General features: G+C 42.0%; 2 protein-coding genes across 9 annotated transcripts in view; both read left to right on the forward strand.

Annotated features, from left to right (window-relative positions):
* DAB2 (Dab, mitogen-responsive phosphoprotein, homolog 2 (Drosophila)) overlaps window positions 1-1,736 on the forward strand; it is a 159,421-nt gene extending 157,685 nt beyond the window's left edge. For all 7 annotated transcript variants that reach the window (XM_014544848.1, XM_014544847.1, XM_005872568.1 and 4 more), the window contains one exon: window positions 643-1,736. The gene's annotated coding sequence lies outside the window, so the exon portion shown is untranslated. The remainder of the gene's footprint in view (window positions 1-642) is intronic.
* A 9,316-nt stretch (window positions 1,737-11,052) lies between these two features.
* Window positions 11,053-17,441, forward strand: part of C9 (complement component 9) — a 31,876-nt gene continuing 25,487 nt past the window's right edge. Inside the window, exon 1 of one of the 2 annotated variants that reach the window (XR_313948.2) lies at window positions 11,053-11,226. Coding sequence is in view for 1 of the 2 variants with exons in the window: in XM_005872569.2 (XP_005872631.1) it covers window positions 11,144-11,226 (83 nt within the window). In the remaining variant the exon portion in view is untranslated. The remainder of the gene's footprint in view (window positions 11,227-17,441) is intronic. The other variant, XM_005872569.2, reaches the window with a different exon arrangement.

Below are 17,441 nucleotides of genomic sequence, written 5' to 3' on the forward strand. Positions count from 1 at the left end.
ATTTGGATCACCTACCCCTCAATGCGTTTCTACAGTTACAGTGTTTCTTACGGGCTTTTTCATAAAATCTGCTTCAGAGAACTGGGTGAGATTTTTGGAAAGGCAAATTCCAGAGCCCACCCCTGCCCTAAAGTATCCCTGTGTGGTGCTGAAGAGAAAAGCTTGGTTTTAACAAGCATCCAGGTTGTTTGTAATGCTAATAAGACAGTGTAATATATTGAAGGGCTAGAAGTCTTAGCAGAGACTCATTCTCACCCTCCTCTCCAGGAGAAGCATTGAACAAATAGAAAAATATAAACTACACTAGGAGCGTGGGAGAACTGTTTGCACTAAATTGAATTGACTAGAGTTCTCTTTGGAGGCTCCTTTTTCTTTAGGTCTTGAAGGAAGAATAATCTTGGTCAACCTGCTAAACTAACAGATTGGGAGGGGAAGCATCATGGGAGAAAATAGCTAACATTATTGATCACTTGTGTTAGGCACTTTATTACAGGTTCTACATTTATTATCTTATTTAACCCTCTTGCATTAGCCCTAGGAGATACTGTTACTGACATTTTAAATAATGGCTTGATATTTAATACATTGATATTCAATCCAAAAATTCTAACCACAGGTTTTCTCTTCTCCGTACTTCTCTAGGAACTTGGCTTGCTGACTATCCAGAGGAACAGAAAGGTTGGCCTTAGCAGTCAAGGACAAAGCTGATTGCCACACTAGTCCTGACCTCTGCCCTTGTTCCAGCTTTGCATATTATCTGCTGCCTTATTTCTTGCTGCCTCTTCCACCTGTAAAGTGTCTCTCACTTTCTGTTTAGGTTAACGCTAAACTGAATCTTATAGCTTTAAATAAATTAAGAATCTAAACACTCTAGCTTAAATATAAATGAAGTAGTTTCCCTACCTGAGCCCTTGCCTATTGTGTCCCTAAAACCTTCTAGAACATTCTACCATGTACCCTCTGGTTGTGCAATGCAGCCACCCCTCAGATCAGACTGCTTTGAATAAATTTTAAAATCCTTACTGTTCAAGGTTGTTTGGGGGTTCCGTTTTAGAGCATAAAACCTAAAAATTGTAGTCGAGCAGGGCACCTGCTTAAATCTTGCTTCACACCATCACTTCCAGAGAATTTTTAAAGTAAAATCGAAGCAAGTCCAACTTCTCTGTAGGCACTTTGGAATCTGACACACCCAAGAACCTTTTTAAAGATATAACTTCTCCTCTTTCTGAAGATCGTATTTTTCTCAAGGGCGAGAGTATCCTTTCTCCAGTCTGCTAGCTCTTGCCAATGAGGGAAATGCATTATTCGTGTCTCCTCTCCTTTTCCCTTTGATTCTCTTTTCAATCAGTTTTGCTCCTGGGTTCATATCACTTCCTTTTCACAAGAAATGGAGTTTTGTGGGGCGAAATATCTAATGATTCACAGATCTGAACTCTTGTCACCTTCTCAGTAATTGCTAATCCCAGTAACTAGAATTGCAAATGGGACAACCTTTATCCTTTCTGTGGAATAGGGGGCCATCCTCTTGAGCTGAAGTTCCGGGAGAGCAGTTAATGTTGAAGAAAACCTGAACTCGACTCAGCAATGAAGGACAACACATCACAAAGTGAAATGTGATTGTGCCAAATATGTTAGGTGCTTATTTGGGGTTATGCTAGACCTTGATCAAGTAACTGGAAGCCTTCTGGAAGCCACAACCTCATAGTTAGTTGGAAGATCAATAGGAAAAAAAAAAACATACACAAAAACCTGCAGAACAATTGTTTCCTCCTATCATTGCAAACCTAATGTCTGAAATATTTTTCTCCTTTAACCTTGGAAACTGCCCAGTTCAACTTTCAGTCCTATTGCTAGCACAGTTCTGGAGGGTTGGTTCTTGCCAAAATGAGTTTTGTTTGTTTTTGTTGGGTTTTTAATGTTGTCTCTTGACCCCTAATGCTCAGGTTCTTGTGGGTGTTAATCAACCACATACAATGTAACTTTTAGGTAGAAGAGGATGACTGCTTACTATCTAAATAAGATGCTGGCCTCATGAATCTCTATTGATTAGCCCCAACTAGTCCAAGCTAAAGTCCCATGGTTTTATGTTTAATGGTAATAGCTCCTCATATTTGGCATTATTTTCCATCTGGCTTCCTACTCAGTCATTATAAACACAGACTTGAAATAGTATTTTATATGTCCAAATACCTACATGTGCTAAACTGGAGGCAATTATTTCTAGATAGTTGAATTTTTGAAAGTAGAAAAAATTTTTAAAGTGATGATTAGCCACATAAATATTTTATACATACTTGTTTTCTTGTGCACTTTCTGTATGCGAATAAAGCTATAAATTTACTCATTTCAATAAACTGGAATGGCAGAATCTCATGTGTTACCATCAGTTTATTCTAATATATAACCCCTGTTCTGTGTTGATGTGCTAGGGTCAAGATATAAAATATACCTAAGGAAGAAATGTTAGTTATTATACATTGTGAATTGTCATAAAGATGAAGAGGAAGTGGAGATGCATTAAATAGGACCATAAATAAATTATCATCTGATACCTTTCAATTCCTTATTCTCCTCTCTCAGACCTACATCCCTCCTTCCTGGGAGATTAATGGGAATCCAGTGGATAAGCCCTGTACCAGCACAACCTCAACTGACGTCAGGAATAAACATCACTCAATAGTGAACTCTTGGCTCACACCTTTTACTCTTTGCTTGTTCTTGTTCTTGTTTGACCTCACCAAGACACAGCCTTGGACTGGCTCAGGCTGGCACAGGCCATTCAGGAGCGCTTCTGTATGAGGTGGGCTGGCCAATGATCAGTTATTTTTAACCCTAGGACACCCATAAACACTCTCCCCTGTATAAAAGTTCGAGGCTCTCATTCTTTTCAAGAAGACCTAGATGTTTGAGGAAGATGACCCCAAGGCAGGCCTTGCTTGGGTACAGAAGTGTTGGTGCTAAACTTGATTCCTCTAAGAATAAGAAGAATTTGGTATGTGTGTATGGTGGGGGTGGGGGGGTGTCACTGATTTGTGTTGACTGTTATGGGACGTTCGATATTACTGTTTACCTTTCCCCTTACCTGAACATTTGCTCTCTTTCTGACAACACGAGTAGAATATAGAGAAACATACTCCACACAAAAGCAGCTTCCAGAAAGCCACAGGTGAAGATGGTTGCTGATTAGAGCATGTTGCACAAATTACCTGATGTATCCAGATGTCTGCAGTGTGTCTAACCCACTGAGCCCGTGTACCATTTCTAGGTGGCTTCTGTGAGATCTTGCCAGAGATTAACTCTTGCTCGTGTGTGCTAGAGGAGGGCACTGGTTTCAGCATAATGGGAACTACTGTTGACCAAGCAGAGGAAGGTGCTTACTGAAGTGTCCCAGCAAAGTGGAAACAGACCTCTTCTTTATCATCTCTCTAGTCACGGGTGCTACTCGGACCTGGGTGCCAGAAGTCCATCTTTTATGGTAACCCTCTTCTATGTGGAAGAGGCTTTCAGTTAGGCATCAGAGAGATCTAAGCTAAAGGCTGAACTTGAACAGTCAGCGTGCTCCCAAATGTCTCACACAAAGGCAATACAAAAAGAAAAGGCATTGATTTTCTCAAGATGATCTTGCATTTGTGAGGTGCTTTACCATTTACACAACAGAATGTCATTCTGTAGATATCGTTACCCTGTGAGGTGGGCTCTGTTTCTGCCCCATCGTGTCTGAGAATGGCTGTGATCTGCTCCGCCTCTTCAGAGAGTGGTTTCCATGGTCTTTCATTGGAAAACTAAGTGTTGTGGTAGGGAGATCTTTTCAGTAAGTGATTTCAACTCTTCCATCAAAATGTTATCTGTGGTGTCCAGAGAGAGCACAGTTCTGTCTTTCCTGTGCTAAAAGCAGGAGGGGGAAGCACAGAGGACGAAGCTAACTCAGGAGTTTGTTGACTCTGCAATAAACTGATGAGTGAGGACTCTGACCCAAATTCCCGAAAAGGTTCAATACAAAGTCTTCTGGTGAGAGATGGGAGCTCCCCAAAAGCCCCTGGCAAATAGTCAACCTATTACCCCTGGAGGAGATTGCTAAATACTAAAACACCTGACTCCTGCTGGGAAAGGTTTTAACTAATTCCCTTCCATTCAAAATAACTAAGACCCATGTTCTAAGTTGATGGGCAGGACATGGACATGTACAAGGCTGTGAACTGGCCGCAGCCTGTTAACATGCCCTAATTACAGCAATGCTGATGGACAAGGACCAGCCACGTGTCAACTCACCCAATGAAAGACCCTGTTTGCCCTTACTTCTCTGGAACTGTGTACTTAATTACTAACCCTCTCTGGTGTGCTGAATCATATGAGTGCCCGTCTCTGGGAAGATGAGAGTATGGGCTACTCAGGGACTAAAATTAGTAGGGGCTATTCTTCCCACATAAAAAAATCTAGATTAATGGCTGCTGGTTTTAGCTCAACAAGGCCCTCAAAGACAGACTTTTCCCTAGCTTTTCACTCCAACTTTTATAGCCTTTTGGCTCCTAATAGTCACAAAATGGCTGCATAGCTCCAAAGAAGGAGAGCAGAAAGGGAAAAGGCAGCACAATTCAATGTCTTCTCTTTGTTCTGGGCATTTCAGTTGTTCCCAAGGATTCCGGGTGGACTTCAGCTATGCCTCATGGCCACTGCTAGGTGCAAGGGAGACTGGGAAATCAAGCTTAAAGTTTTATCAACTTCTATAGTGAAGATAGTTAGGGAAAAGACATGGCTGGCTAGATAATTTGTGAGGCCTAGGGCAAAATAAAATTCTTTTGTTCAAAAAACAGGAAAAGAGTGCCATTTGGGACATTAAAGTATCAACTTCCTTTCTTCTTTCTGCAATTTCTCCCATATTGTGGTGTATTTTATCTGCTATTTAATGTTCTAAGCAAAGAAAAATTAAAATTTTAGATATTCACATGAGTTTTACCACTGATCTTTAACTCATAAGTGGAATCACTGAAATTATACAATTTGCATTTCATAACTCCTATGTGCACTGTACTTCCTTCCTTCTGGAACAATAGAAACACTGCACATACTAACTCAACTGTTTTTAATTCACTTCCTGACACACATACATTCTACAGTAGACTCTAGTTTACTACTCAGTAAAGAAAGATGGGGGGAGAAAAAACTCTGGGTTGTCCTATCTTTTTCTTTCTGTCATTATCTTCAGCGTAAGTAGGTGGCTAATGCAGGGACAGAACACTAATAAGAAAGGTCTGACAGTGTTTCTTGGTCATTTGTGTTTCTTTTGTGTTGGAAGCAAGTTCTAGTTCAAAGGAACAGTGCAACTTCTCAGAGCTGTCACTTAGTCATGGACATAATCCACTTACCTTACATTCAATTTTGCTTTGAGTGACTGAACTCCCACACCTCATGAGCTCACCTGAATTTCATGTTCAGAGGGCAACATAAGCACTGTGTACAAATGGGGTGACATTTTCCATGTGTATTTCCTCTGTTCATGGGCATGCTTCATTTTCCCATCAGACTTTGCTTTCAAAACAAAAGTTCAAACATGAAATTAAGAATTTCAAGATGGCAACAATAGAACACTCAAGCAAGGATGGGGTCCTTCTGAGTGCTGAGCCCTGAGCACTGGGCAGGTTGCATGCCCATGAAGCCAGACTTGGCAGGAAGGCCGTGGAAATGGGTGGTGGATTAGCCAATGTGACTCCCACATGCCCAGATGATCGTTTAACCCAATGTTGGCCCACCACCAAATGCAGATCACAGCAGTCTTTGACTTCGTAGCACCCTCTGGGCAGAAGACAAGCACATGGGAGGCATAGTCAGCAAAGTCATGGCAAGGTACCTTGACTAGAAAGTGGAAGCAAAGACTGCAGAGGACCGACTAGTTTCCATGTGTGAGTAGCGTGAGAATTATCAGAGACGATAAAAATTGGAAGGAGGTAGGGAATTAAAAGCCACTGCATGGTAGGCTTCAATGTTGACATAACCTAATCTAAACTCAAGGGCTGTGCCATTTCAGTTGGACCCGTTGGAAAGATATCGAGGGGAGGACTGTAAAACTCCTGAGCTCTTACTTCCTGATTGGGATGGGGGAGGTGGAAGAGGGTATTGAGGGGATAAATGGTGATGGGAAAAAATAAAATAATAATAAAATAAATAATAAAATAAAATGCTTTGTAGCTCTCCATTTTACTTCATTGCAAACATGACACTGCCAGATTTGGCAAACAATAGTGGATTCAGGGATAGGTCACAGAAGTCAATGAATAATAACAACCTACCCAGAATTTACCACCTACAGACACTATTCTTCAATGTATTACAAATAAATAATTTAATTTTCATATCACTTCTGAGTTGGGCTGTCAGTACCACCACCACCATTTTATGGAAGAGGGCACTAAGGTGCAAAGTCGAAGAGCTAGTAAATGGCTAAAGTGAAATCCCACCCAGTCTCCAATGTCCTTGTACTTAACCTCAAATTAACCACTTAACCACTCCATTGCCTCCAAAACTGGCACCACCCTCTTTACTATGGCATATCTTACATTCACCAAGATTTTATTCATAGTACGTTTCCTGTAACCAATATGCTTGTCACAAAAAATGCATGAAAAAAATATGTTTTCATTCATTTTTAATTCGGCAAGTTAATCACCATTTGACCTTTCTAGAACTCACTTTCAGCATGGATTAGTTAACACTTCAAAGTTTGAATTTTCTAGTTCTAAGTGCAACACAGCAATTTAACCTCACATTTAGTTCATTCTAATTCAGAGTTGACAAGCGAGCCTGTTTGTGTTTAATGCAAGCTTCAGACTACTCACAATGGACGATGGGTTGTGAGCGATGCTCTCCCAATTTCTTCTCCATGATAAATAGCAACCCATCCTGCATCTGCTTACAGTCAGGTTAGATGCATGTCCTGTGGTCAATGAGGAAGGCTGATCACACATTCCATTTTATAACAGGAATGCTGCTGTGTAGTTTCATCAAAATCTCCCATCCAGTGGCAGCATGCTCTTCATGAACTGGTGAAACCTACATATTCATGACACGCAGCTTACTTAAATTCTCTCCTCTTAAGTCTTCAGGATTTAAAAAGCCTATCAGTGGTGATGACTTCCTTAATCTTTTAATTTGACAAACACAAACCCTTGAACTGTAAATATTAAAAACTGAACGTGTAAACACAGAGCAGAGAGACATCTGGAAGCCCATCGACAACACACACACACAACACCGTGGCCGTGAAAAGCACAAGTCAGCAAAGAGAGAAAAAGTAAATAAAGGAGATGATGCTGGACCAGAAACAGGATCAGGTTCCTGACTTAACTCATCTGTAATTACCAGCCAGCCCTGTCTCTAGAGAAGAAAGCTTAGCAGAACATGTCTGGAGAAGACATGTATTTCCTAACAAGGTCTCAAACATTTGCTTACACAGCACTTGTGTGCAAAGAAAAATGTAACTTTCTTCCTTGCTTTTTTATTTCTTGCTTTATTTCTCTCTTTCTTGCTCCAGTCTGATCTTCTCCCATGCCTCCATTTTGGTGGATGAAGGTGCCAATGTGTAACCTCAATCCTGTCATTATTACTCCCTCCATAAGTAACTATCTCTTTTAAATATGTGCTCAGGCCCTGACCAGTTTGGCTCAGTGAATAGAGCGTCGGCCTGAGGACTCAAGGGTCCCAGGTTCAATTCCAGTCAAGGGCATGTACCTTGGTTGCGGGCACATCCCCAGTGGGGAGTGTGCAGGAGGCAGCTGATCGATGTTTCTCTCTCATCGGTGTTTCTAACTCACTATCCCTCTCCCTTCCTCTCTGTAAAAAAATCAATAAAATATATATATATATAAAATATGTGCTCAGTAATTCAAATGCCTTTCCTTCTTCCGGCTCTTCTCCATGATAATGTTTAGTATTATGGGGGTGTGGGGTGGAGGGGGATGCTGAGAAAGGGCTAGATCCTCAGACAGGTCCTAATGCTGTCCTCTGGTTCTTCCAGTCTCTGCAGCATCACCTCACCTACCTTGTTGTTACCTGCAGCTAAAGCTTTTGACTGGAGATTGTGGACTCTATTCCTCTCCATGCAGTTAGGGGCTCCGCAGGGCCTGGTAGTTCTCCCTGCTGCCTGGGCCCCCACCTTGGCCCTCATAACACTGGGCTCCTGAGGTCTGATTGTAAGAGCTTCTCCATTTTTTTCCCTCAGTTCCAGGCCCAGGTTGCCCTTAAGGTAGCAAGCCTCCCAGCGAGCCTGCCAGCTACCACTCACCCCCCACCCCCTCAGGTCAGAGGGGAGCTTTGACAGCCTCTGTGGCCCCTGATTGCCAAAGAAACCCAGGGAGCCAAATCCAGTCCCTCCCGTCTTGCCAAGCACATGGCACCAACACTTTTATTCCGAGTTGGCTTCCCCACACTGGGAACGTCTGAAAGCTGTTCTCCCAGTGTCTCAGACGGCAAGGACAGAAACACCTATCTTTGACCTCAACCTATGTATCATGCTGGCTCCATTCTGGGTAGTTGGCCTGAAAAACTTACTCAGAACAGACATCTCCCAGCCTGCTTCTCCCACCTTTGTCTTCCCCCCTCTCACTCTTTCTCAGACTGGCAGTCTTTTCACCTTTTCTGCATAATAACCTGGGTTGTCCCCACTGCTTTGAGATGCACATGTGATCAATTGCTTTTTGATTCTACCGTTTCTTTCCTGGGAACAAGCCTCAGGGTTCAGCCTGGGAGTTGTAAAGTGTCAAGAAAGCATAATTTTAAAAGAGGAAAAAATTAAAGAGAGTTCAAGATTTGCAAAGCGTCATCCCCTATTATATTTAATTGGGTTTACATGTTCTTCACTGATAAGTCTGAATTGGGTTTGGTCCTGAAACACTAGTTTCTTTTTGTCAAAGTCTGAAGTTCCAGAAGCCAAATACACCTCAACCAAGTGAAATGAACTGACCAAAGGCCAATGAAAGGATAGATAGTCAGAGTTAGTGTCCACGAGATTTAGGCAAAGCAGTGGAAAATTTTATAGGTGGGATTGGTGCCAGATAGTTTATAGATGCCCGTGCAAGGAGTGGAAGCTGTATGAGGGAGTTACCTTTGGGAGAGGAGTTTATTCATGGACAGGGAATTCAGAAATAGTGTGATAGGCCAGCGGGAAGATGCTAATCTGGAGAAAAATGGAGCAAAGAGCTGGATGTCTCAATAAAGCCAAAGAACAGGGAAACGGAGAGCGTGAGAGTGAGGTAATCCTGCATGGCCGACATGTAGACCTTGTACATTGTTTATAAACATCTAGCTCAGGACAGCCTATGAAAGGAATCCCATTAGATACCTCAAGCTCTGCACAAAAAGGAGAAAGGGCAAGAAAGGGTGGTGAGAGTAGATAACTTTTCTGTAGGTAGGACTGTTTCTGGAGAAGGAAGGCAGTCCTGGGAAAACTAGCTCTAAATCTGTTACCTCCACAACCTACCCCTGCTTTACCGGTCTTCGTTTGTGTTAATGTTTGAAAATTTACTCCGCAAACTTTAAAAAGTACTGATGCAAGAGCCCGTTCCAGCTTAATTATTACAATCAGGTGGAGGTGGGCAGGCATCAATGTTTTTTTCATCAATATTTTCCCCCTAGTCATTCTATTATGCAAGCAGTGTTTTTTTAAATTTTTAAAAATACTGACCCACGGATATGTTTGTTGATTTTTATTTTTTATTTTTTTCCATACTTTTATTCAGTTTGGGATACCTGTTTATTGATTTTTAGAGAGAGGAAGGGAGAGAGAGAGAAACATCAATGTGAGAGAGAAATAAATATCAATCGGTTGCCTCTCACACATGCCCCAACAGGGGACCAAACCTGCAATCCAGATATGTGCTCCGACCAGGAATTGAACCCATGACCTTTCAGTGAGCCAAGCTGGCTAGGGCTTAACCCGTGACCTTTCAGTGTACTGGAAAACACTCCAACCTACTGAGCCACACAGGTCAGGGTGCAACCAGTGTTTTAAGAGCAGCTATGATGTCCACCTTTTCAGGTACTTCCAAAACACCTTACCCTTCCCGAAAGTCCTGGAGGACATGCAAAAGGGAGTGGGGTTGAGGGGCATCGTTTATGAGGGGTTGGAGCAAATTGTTCCATCTCAGAATCTTTCATGCTGACATAGTTGATCATGTGTTTCTGGACCATAGTCTCCTAGGGCAGTGGTTCTCAACATTGGCTGCACATTAGAATCACCTGGGAATCTTTTTAAAATCCTGATTTCTGGGCCTCATCCTCCAGAAATTCTGTTATTTTGTTATGGGGTGGGGCCACAACATTAGTAACAAAGAAAGAATTTCCGGAGGATGATGCCCAGGAATCAGGATTTTAAAAAGATTCCCAGGTGATTCTAATGTGCAGCCAAGGTTGAGAACCACTGGCCTAGGCCCTAGGGCCATGGTCAGCAAACCTCGGCTCGCGAGCCACATGCGGCTCTTTGGCCCCTTGAGTTTGAGTCTTCCACAAAATACCGCCACACTCAAGGGGCCAAAGAGCTGCATGTGCCTCGAGAGCTGCAGTTTGCCGAGCCGCCGTTTGCTGACCACTGCCCTAGGGGATAATGTAAATGCCTTAGAGAGTTCACCTGAATTCTTCAAAGTGATGCACTACACCTGTAAAGAAAGCGGGTTGTAAGTGCATCTGACACTTTGCCTTTCCCTGTGTGCAATAGCCCACACAGCTCGTTTGACATTGAGACTTCTCTGTGCGGCCTCCCTTTCCAGCCAGCCCAGTTCTCTTACTAATTCTGAGTTTATGCCTCTATGGAAATCATTAACAGGCCTTTCTTTCCCAAATTACACGCTCTCTTTTCCTCAGAATCTCTGAAGATGAGCAACGCTTGGTTGGTTGGTTTTGTTGTGGTTTTAACACCGCTGCTAATCTCAGCCAATTGAGCATTGCCTGAATATACTTGTCAATACGAGAAAACAGCAGGCCAAGAATTATGAAATGTCTCTCCTTTGACTGGACTTTGCACCCAGGAAAGGAATTCAACAAAAAAATCTGATAAAAAAACAAACAAACAATTGTTCCCGGTACTCTCACCCTCTGCTAATAAGTGCCTCCGTGGACCCAGCTGGCCACTGCACTCAGAGCTGCCCAAGCAGAGCAGATGGCGGGGGGCCGGGGCTTCACCTTAGCGATATGCATATCTGTGCTCGAAATCAGTGTCCTGACAGCCGGGCCCACTCCCAGGTGAGTCGCTCTTCTATTTTCTCTGCATTTTCACTGTGGGCTTGGATACTTCAAGGTCTGCTTCTTAGCAAAGCAGGTAAAAAATGTTAACCCACCTTGAGATATGTAGCCCCAGAATTTAAACGTTGAAAAAGGGTAAGAACAGGCATGGGTGTGTCTTTGAGAGTTTTCTGAGGAAACTTGCTGCTGTTTCTTGAGATTTCTTTGGGGGGGGGGGAAGGCATTCGATGCTAAGTCTGATAGTCTTTAAGTGCTTGGAATTCTAAAACAAAGCTGATTTTCACTCGAGTAGATAAACCTGGGTTTATCAGTGTCTAACGCAGAGGTCCTCAAACTTTTTAAACAGGGGCCAGTTCACTGTCCCTCAGACATTCCACACATGCGCACTGCGGGCCCGGGACGCGTCGGCTGCTAAGCAGGACAGGCAGCGGCGGCAAAAACACCCGGCGGGCCGGATAAATGTTTTTGGAGGGCCGCATGTGGCCCGCGGGCTGTAGTTTGAGGACCCCTGGTCTAACGTCTGAGAAGTTTAAAGCTAAGGAAGTTAATCTTCCCCACGCTCTGCCTCAATGTCTAACACCGAACCTGTCGAAGCCATCGCCCACCGGCCCCCACATTAGGCAAATGAACCATTTGTGCTTCTCGTCCCTAACATCCCAAGCTGCGTGGCCGTGCTCTCAGCAAAGAAAGGTACTTTCTCTCCTTTTGCTCTGATCCTCACCGGCAACTCAAAGCCCATGCCAAGACGGTCGGGGAACCAAACCAACCAGACAATACAGAACATCTACACCATACCCAGCATTGCTGAAGGACAGGCCTGTGTGACCCCCTCCAACAAGCTCTGATGACAGTGCTGAAATACTGTGAGCTGTCACAGGGTAGCTGGGGGAAATATCTTCCCAAACACTGTCCCTCTGCCCAGACATGACTGATCTGCGTTCAGTGCTTCTTTGGTCATTTGACTCGTGGTTTAGCTGAATTCTGTTTGGACTCTGATGTCCACCTCAAGCATTTCTTTGCCTGCCTGGCGGCTGCAGTGGAGGCTGCCTTTCTGCCTGGACCCCCTTGGCACGTGGTTTGCCCCAGGAGGGGGCACACGGAGGTGCTACCCAGACCTGCAAGGGCTTGAGTCCAGTGCTCCACCAGGCTTTCCTTCATCCCACCTCCTCCTCTTCCCGTGGTCTCTGAGAAGCCTTGTCCCACTTAGATAATATGTTCATTTCCTGGGCATCAGGTACCAAGGGGAGTTGGAGAGTCAGCTCCTGAGCGTTGCTTTAGCCCTCTGGTACTTACCCTGACCCTTTCTTAAATTAAAAAAATAATAATAGTAATTTAACAACCCACATTCCTGGATCGTGACTCCTGCTGATTAAAAATGAGAGACTGTGGGGAAGGCTTCAACTGCTTTGAAGTTCATACCCCCTGGGTCCTGGCCACGCTCAGCTGTTTCAGGGAGGACAGGGAGCCCCCTTGGCTGGCCCCCAGCTCCAAGCAGCTGCGCTGCTCAGTGGACTTGGCTGCGTGCGTTCCCACCGCCATGCCCTCGTGAGTTTGTTAGGGTCGCCCTGCTCTGCCCTTGGGAACAGGGTTGAGGTCAAAACAGAGTGTTCAGTTCAGTCCTGAAGTGAGACACATAGTTCAGCCAGAGAATAAAGAATTTTTAAAAGTATGAATTTGATTAGAATGGAGCCCTAGACTTCCCAAGCTCAGTTCAAGGAGCCATGACTTACAAACTGACCCTGTAAGCTATTCAAACGCTCTGTACCTTCGTTCCCTATCTGTGACATGGTGGTTGTATTCATTTCTTAGTATCACAAACTGGGTGCTTTAAACCACAGAAATGTATTGCCTCGCCATTCTGGAGGAGAGAAGTCTGAACTCGAGCTGTGGGCAGGGCCAGACTCCCTCAGAGACTCTGGGGAGGATCTTCCTCAGTGGTGGCCAGCAATCCTTGGCATCCCTTAGCTTGAAGCTACATCATTCCAATCTCTCTCTGTCATCACATGGCCACCTTATGTCATCTTCCCTCTGTGCAAGTCTGTCTGGTTCTAAATTTCCTCTTTTGATAAGGACACCAGTCATATTGGGTTAGGGTCTACCCTAATGATTTCATTTTAACTTGACTTTTCTCTGTAAAGACCCTCTTTCCAAGAAAGGTCACACTCTGAGGTACAGGAGTTAGAATTTCAAAATTTAGCTCTTAACCTAATAAGGTTTCTAGTGAAGGTTCAATATTATAAATGTAATGAACTTACATCTAAGCCTGTCAGTGCTAAGAACTTGATACATGTGAAATATCCTTTAAAATAATAACACTGCCATTACTTTCACTCTGTTATGCTTTCTGGTTTAGGAGAGGAAGGGATGGAGTTATAGCTAGCATGCAGGGGACATCATGTGACTGCAGACATTTCATCTTAAGCCACAGCTACTGCAAGCTATTGCTGTGGGAGATTTGCAATGATCTTTTTTTTTTTTTTTTTTTTGGAAACGTGAGTGTGTCCTTGAGAAAAGGTCATGAGGGGGATGGGATATCATCTTGTATGTTTCTCAAGGTAGCAGTGTTGAAAACCACTGTGCTAATACAATAACAGCTCATAACATAGATCCTGGAGCTAGGTGGCCTGCGTTTGATTCCAGGGTCTACCGTTTACTAGCTATGTGACCCTAGGCAAATGCCTTAACTTCTCTAACTTTGTTCTTCACCTGAAAAGTGGGAACAAAAATATGACCTGCTGGGAGAAATCCCTGATAAAGACCGCAGTGTGCTTAGCCCCATGACAGGCAGGTGGCGAGTGTGTGATGAACGTAGCTATCATTATCTTTACTTTTTAATTTGTAAGTAACAAAATATTTATACAAGTCAAAGATCAAAAACAATAATGAGGTATACATTAAGAAGTCTCGATTTCCCTACTCATAACTTTTCATGCGATCTGTGTGACTTTGTGAAAAGTACTTAGAACACTCCCGGCATCCACCTCACTCTTTCCCTGTAGGTTACCACCATTATTAGTTTATAATCTTACTCTCAACCTTTCTTTGTTAAAGATATACTATCTCGTACTTAGCTTTTTTCTTTGTACTTTATGATATGTTCTGGAGACCTTTCTGTATTGGTATAGAAGGAACTTCCTCATTCTCCTCACACCTGATTAATTTTCCATTGTGTGGCTATACCATTGAGATAACCCGTCTTTTATTGAATATTTGGGTTGCTTCCAATCTTTTGTGCTATAAACAGTGTTGCAATGAATAGCCTTATTCACATACCATTTTGCAAGCAGATTATTGTACCTGAGGGCTAATTCCCAGAAGCGATATAACTGGGTCAAAAGGTAATCAATTGCTGAAATTGCCTTATGGCCTGGTGAGGTTTGTATTATTTTGCACTTTCGCTAGTAGTGTATGATAACACAAATAAGTGGAAGGATATTTACTATGCTCATGGATTAGAAGGATTGATGTTGTTTTTTTCTTTATTTTTTTTATTGATTAAGTTATTACATATGTGTCCTTATCCCCACGTTACCCCCTAACCCCCTACTCATGCCCTCACCCCGCTGTTGTCTGTGTCCAGGATTGATATTGTTAAAATGTCCTTACTACCTAAAGTAATATAAACATGTGATGCAACCTCTACTAAAATACCAACGGTATTCTTCTCAGAATTAGAACAACTAATCTTAACATTTATGTGAAACCACAAAAGACCCGAATAGCTAAAGTGGCCTGGAGAAAGAATAAAGTGTGAGTTATCACGCTCCCTGATATGACACTATACTACAGAGCTGCAATAATGAAAGATGCTGGCATAAAGCCAAATATAGAGATGAATACAATAGGATAGAGAGCCCAGAAATAAATCCTTGCTTAAATCCAGGCAAGAAGGAGGTTGTCCAGTTGATGTGCTTTCCCTGGATGCTACACTGAAAAAAATGTATCCTTATTCATGCAAATGTCCTCATTATCTATCACAAAATGTCTAAAACTCGTGAGACTATTACATCTGGAAATTATTGAGTAAACTGTGACTTTTTAGTTTATTTCAAAGAGGATTTGAGTGAGTTGGGGGAAACAGCAGCATAGGGGACAGGGTAAAATTGCAGCGAACTACGAGTGCAGAGGTGAAGATTCTAGATCTAGTTCTGCTACTAACTGCCCAACTTTGGATAAGTAGTACAGTTTTCTGGCTTTAGGTTCCCATCTGTAAAACAGAACTAATACCCTCAAGGGCATAAAGGTTTAATGAGAAAACGAGCTTTGAAAATTGTCCAGTAAAACTAGAAAACTAGACAAATATAAGAAATTGTTTTATCAAAAAATATTTATTGAGTGTTATGGGCTGAATTGTGCCTCATCCCCCCCCCCCAAAAAAAAATTGTGTTGAACTCCGAATCCATAGTACCTCAGAATGTGACTGTGTTTGGAGATAGGGCCTTTCAAGTGGTTATTAAGTTAAAGTGAGGTCATTAGGATGGGCTCTAATCCAATGTGACAGGTGTCCCTATAAGAAGAGTGAATCTGAACACAGACACATACAGAGGAAAGACCAGGTGAAGACCTTGGGGAGATGTTAAAACAAAATGATAATATGATCATCTAAGTAAGTGATGAATACAAAAAAAAAATAGACAGGAACAGATAATCCAGTTGAAGGCAGCAATACTAGTACTAGAAAAACTAGAAGATATTTAAAAAATCTATAGAGACATTAATAGGTAGAGCCTAGAGTAATTCCTGAAACCAATCATAGACCAGCTCAGTGACATTTTCAGGTTAACTATGGCTTCAAGCTTGGGTTCTTTTGATATAATGAACACCTCCATCCCCCTTGAATAACACCCTTTCAGATTTCATGGATATCCACCAGATGTTTCCAACTAGTGTTTCTCAACTTTGCATGAACATGGGAATCACCTGGCATACCCTTTTGAAAACATTGATGCCTAAAGAAAGCCCATCCTCAGTAAGTCTGATTTAATTGATTTGGAGTAAGGATCACAAATTTACAATCCCTATGTTTAATATCTGAGGTATATAATGTGCAATTGATATTGAAAACCAATGCTATAGAACAGTGATGGCAAACCTTTTGAGCTCGGTGTGTCAGCATTTTGAAAAACCCTAACTTAACTCTGGTGCTGTGTCACATATAGAAATTTTTTGATATTTGCAACCATATTAAAACAGAGATTTATATTTTTGATATTTATTTTATATATTTAAATGCCATTTAACAAAGAAAAATCAACCAAAAAAATGAGTTCGCGTGTCACCTCTGACACGCGTGTCATAGGTTCGCCATCACTGCATAGTTCATAAAGGGGAATCTGCCATTGTCCCTTGATGAGGTTTGTCAGTTCCAGCTGCCACCTGAGTTTTATGGAAAAGTTCTAGCAAAGAATTTCAGATATGTGATTTCAGATAAACACAAATACTCAGACTTCTAGGAAAGCAAGTACTTCAAGGAGTTTTGACAGCCTGCGTCATACAATTTAATCTGCACTTTTGAAAGGTTGAAGTTCTTCAGGCCTCCTGGTTTTCTGGATAATGTAGGCAGGAGTCAGGCTTATAAAAATTGTCTCCAGTCATGAAGCCAACATTAATGAGAAGGCATTCTCCCACAAATACAACATGGGTGACTCACCAGGAGATCATAACAAATATAGGCCAACTGTCCAAGACAAAATGATCAAGGACTTCCCGTTCTGCACTTATTTATTTATTTGTTAAAAAAAATATTTACTTAGCACCTACTGTGTTCTAGGCACTTGATATATACAAGCTGAACAAAATTTAAAATTTCCTTAACTCACTGATATTTTTATCTAGAACATGAACTCTGTTAGTTTGGGGATCATGGTTTTTGTTTTATTTTGTTTTTCTGTTTTACACACAATATTTCTTTGATGTCTAGCAAATTACAGATGATTAATACTTGATGAATCAATAAATGAATGGACAACTCAGTAAAAAAGTTAATTAAATAAGTGAAATATATCATTGCAAAGGTGCTTATGATATAGGGAAAAACCAGGTGCTATAAAAATATGTGCTCAGAAAATTAGATCACTCAGGAGATTTAAAAAGTTTTTTAGGAAAAAAAAAATATGTTCAAGATGATGTCAGTATGGTGAGTGGGAAATAATAGGTTTAGAGTCCTGAAAGCATGAAAAAAAGTAATTTATCTTGGAAATTTCAAGTTTAATATG

Source organism: Myotis brandtii, unplaced genomic scaffold (assembly GCF_000412655.1).
Source record: "Myotis brandtii unplaced genomic scaffold, ASM41265v1 scaffold384, whole genome shotgun sequence".
Classification (NCBI taxonomy): domain Eukaryota; kingdom Metazoa; phylum Chordata; class Mammalia; order Chiroptera; family Vespertilionidae; genus Myotis; species Myotis brandtii.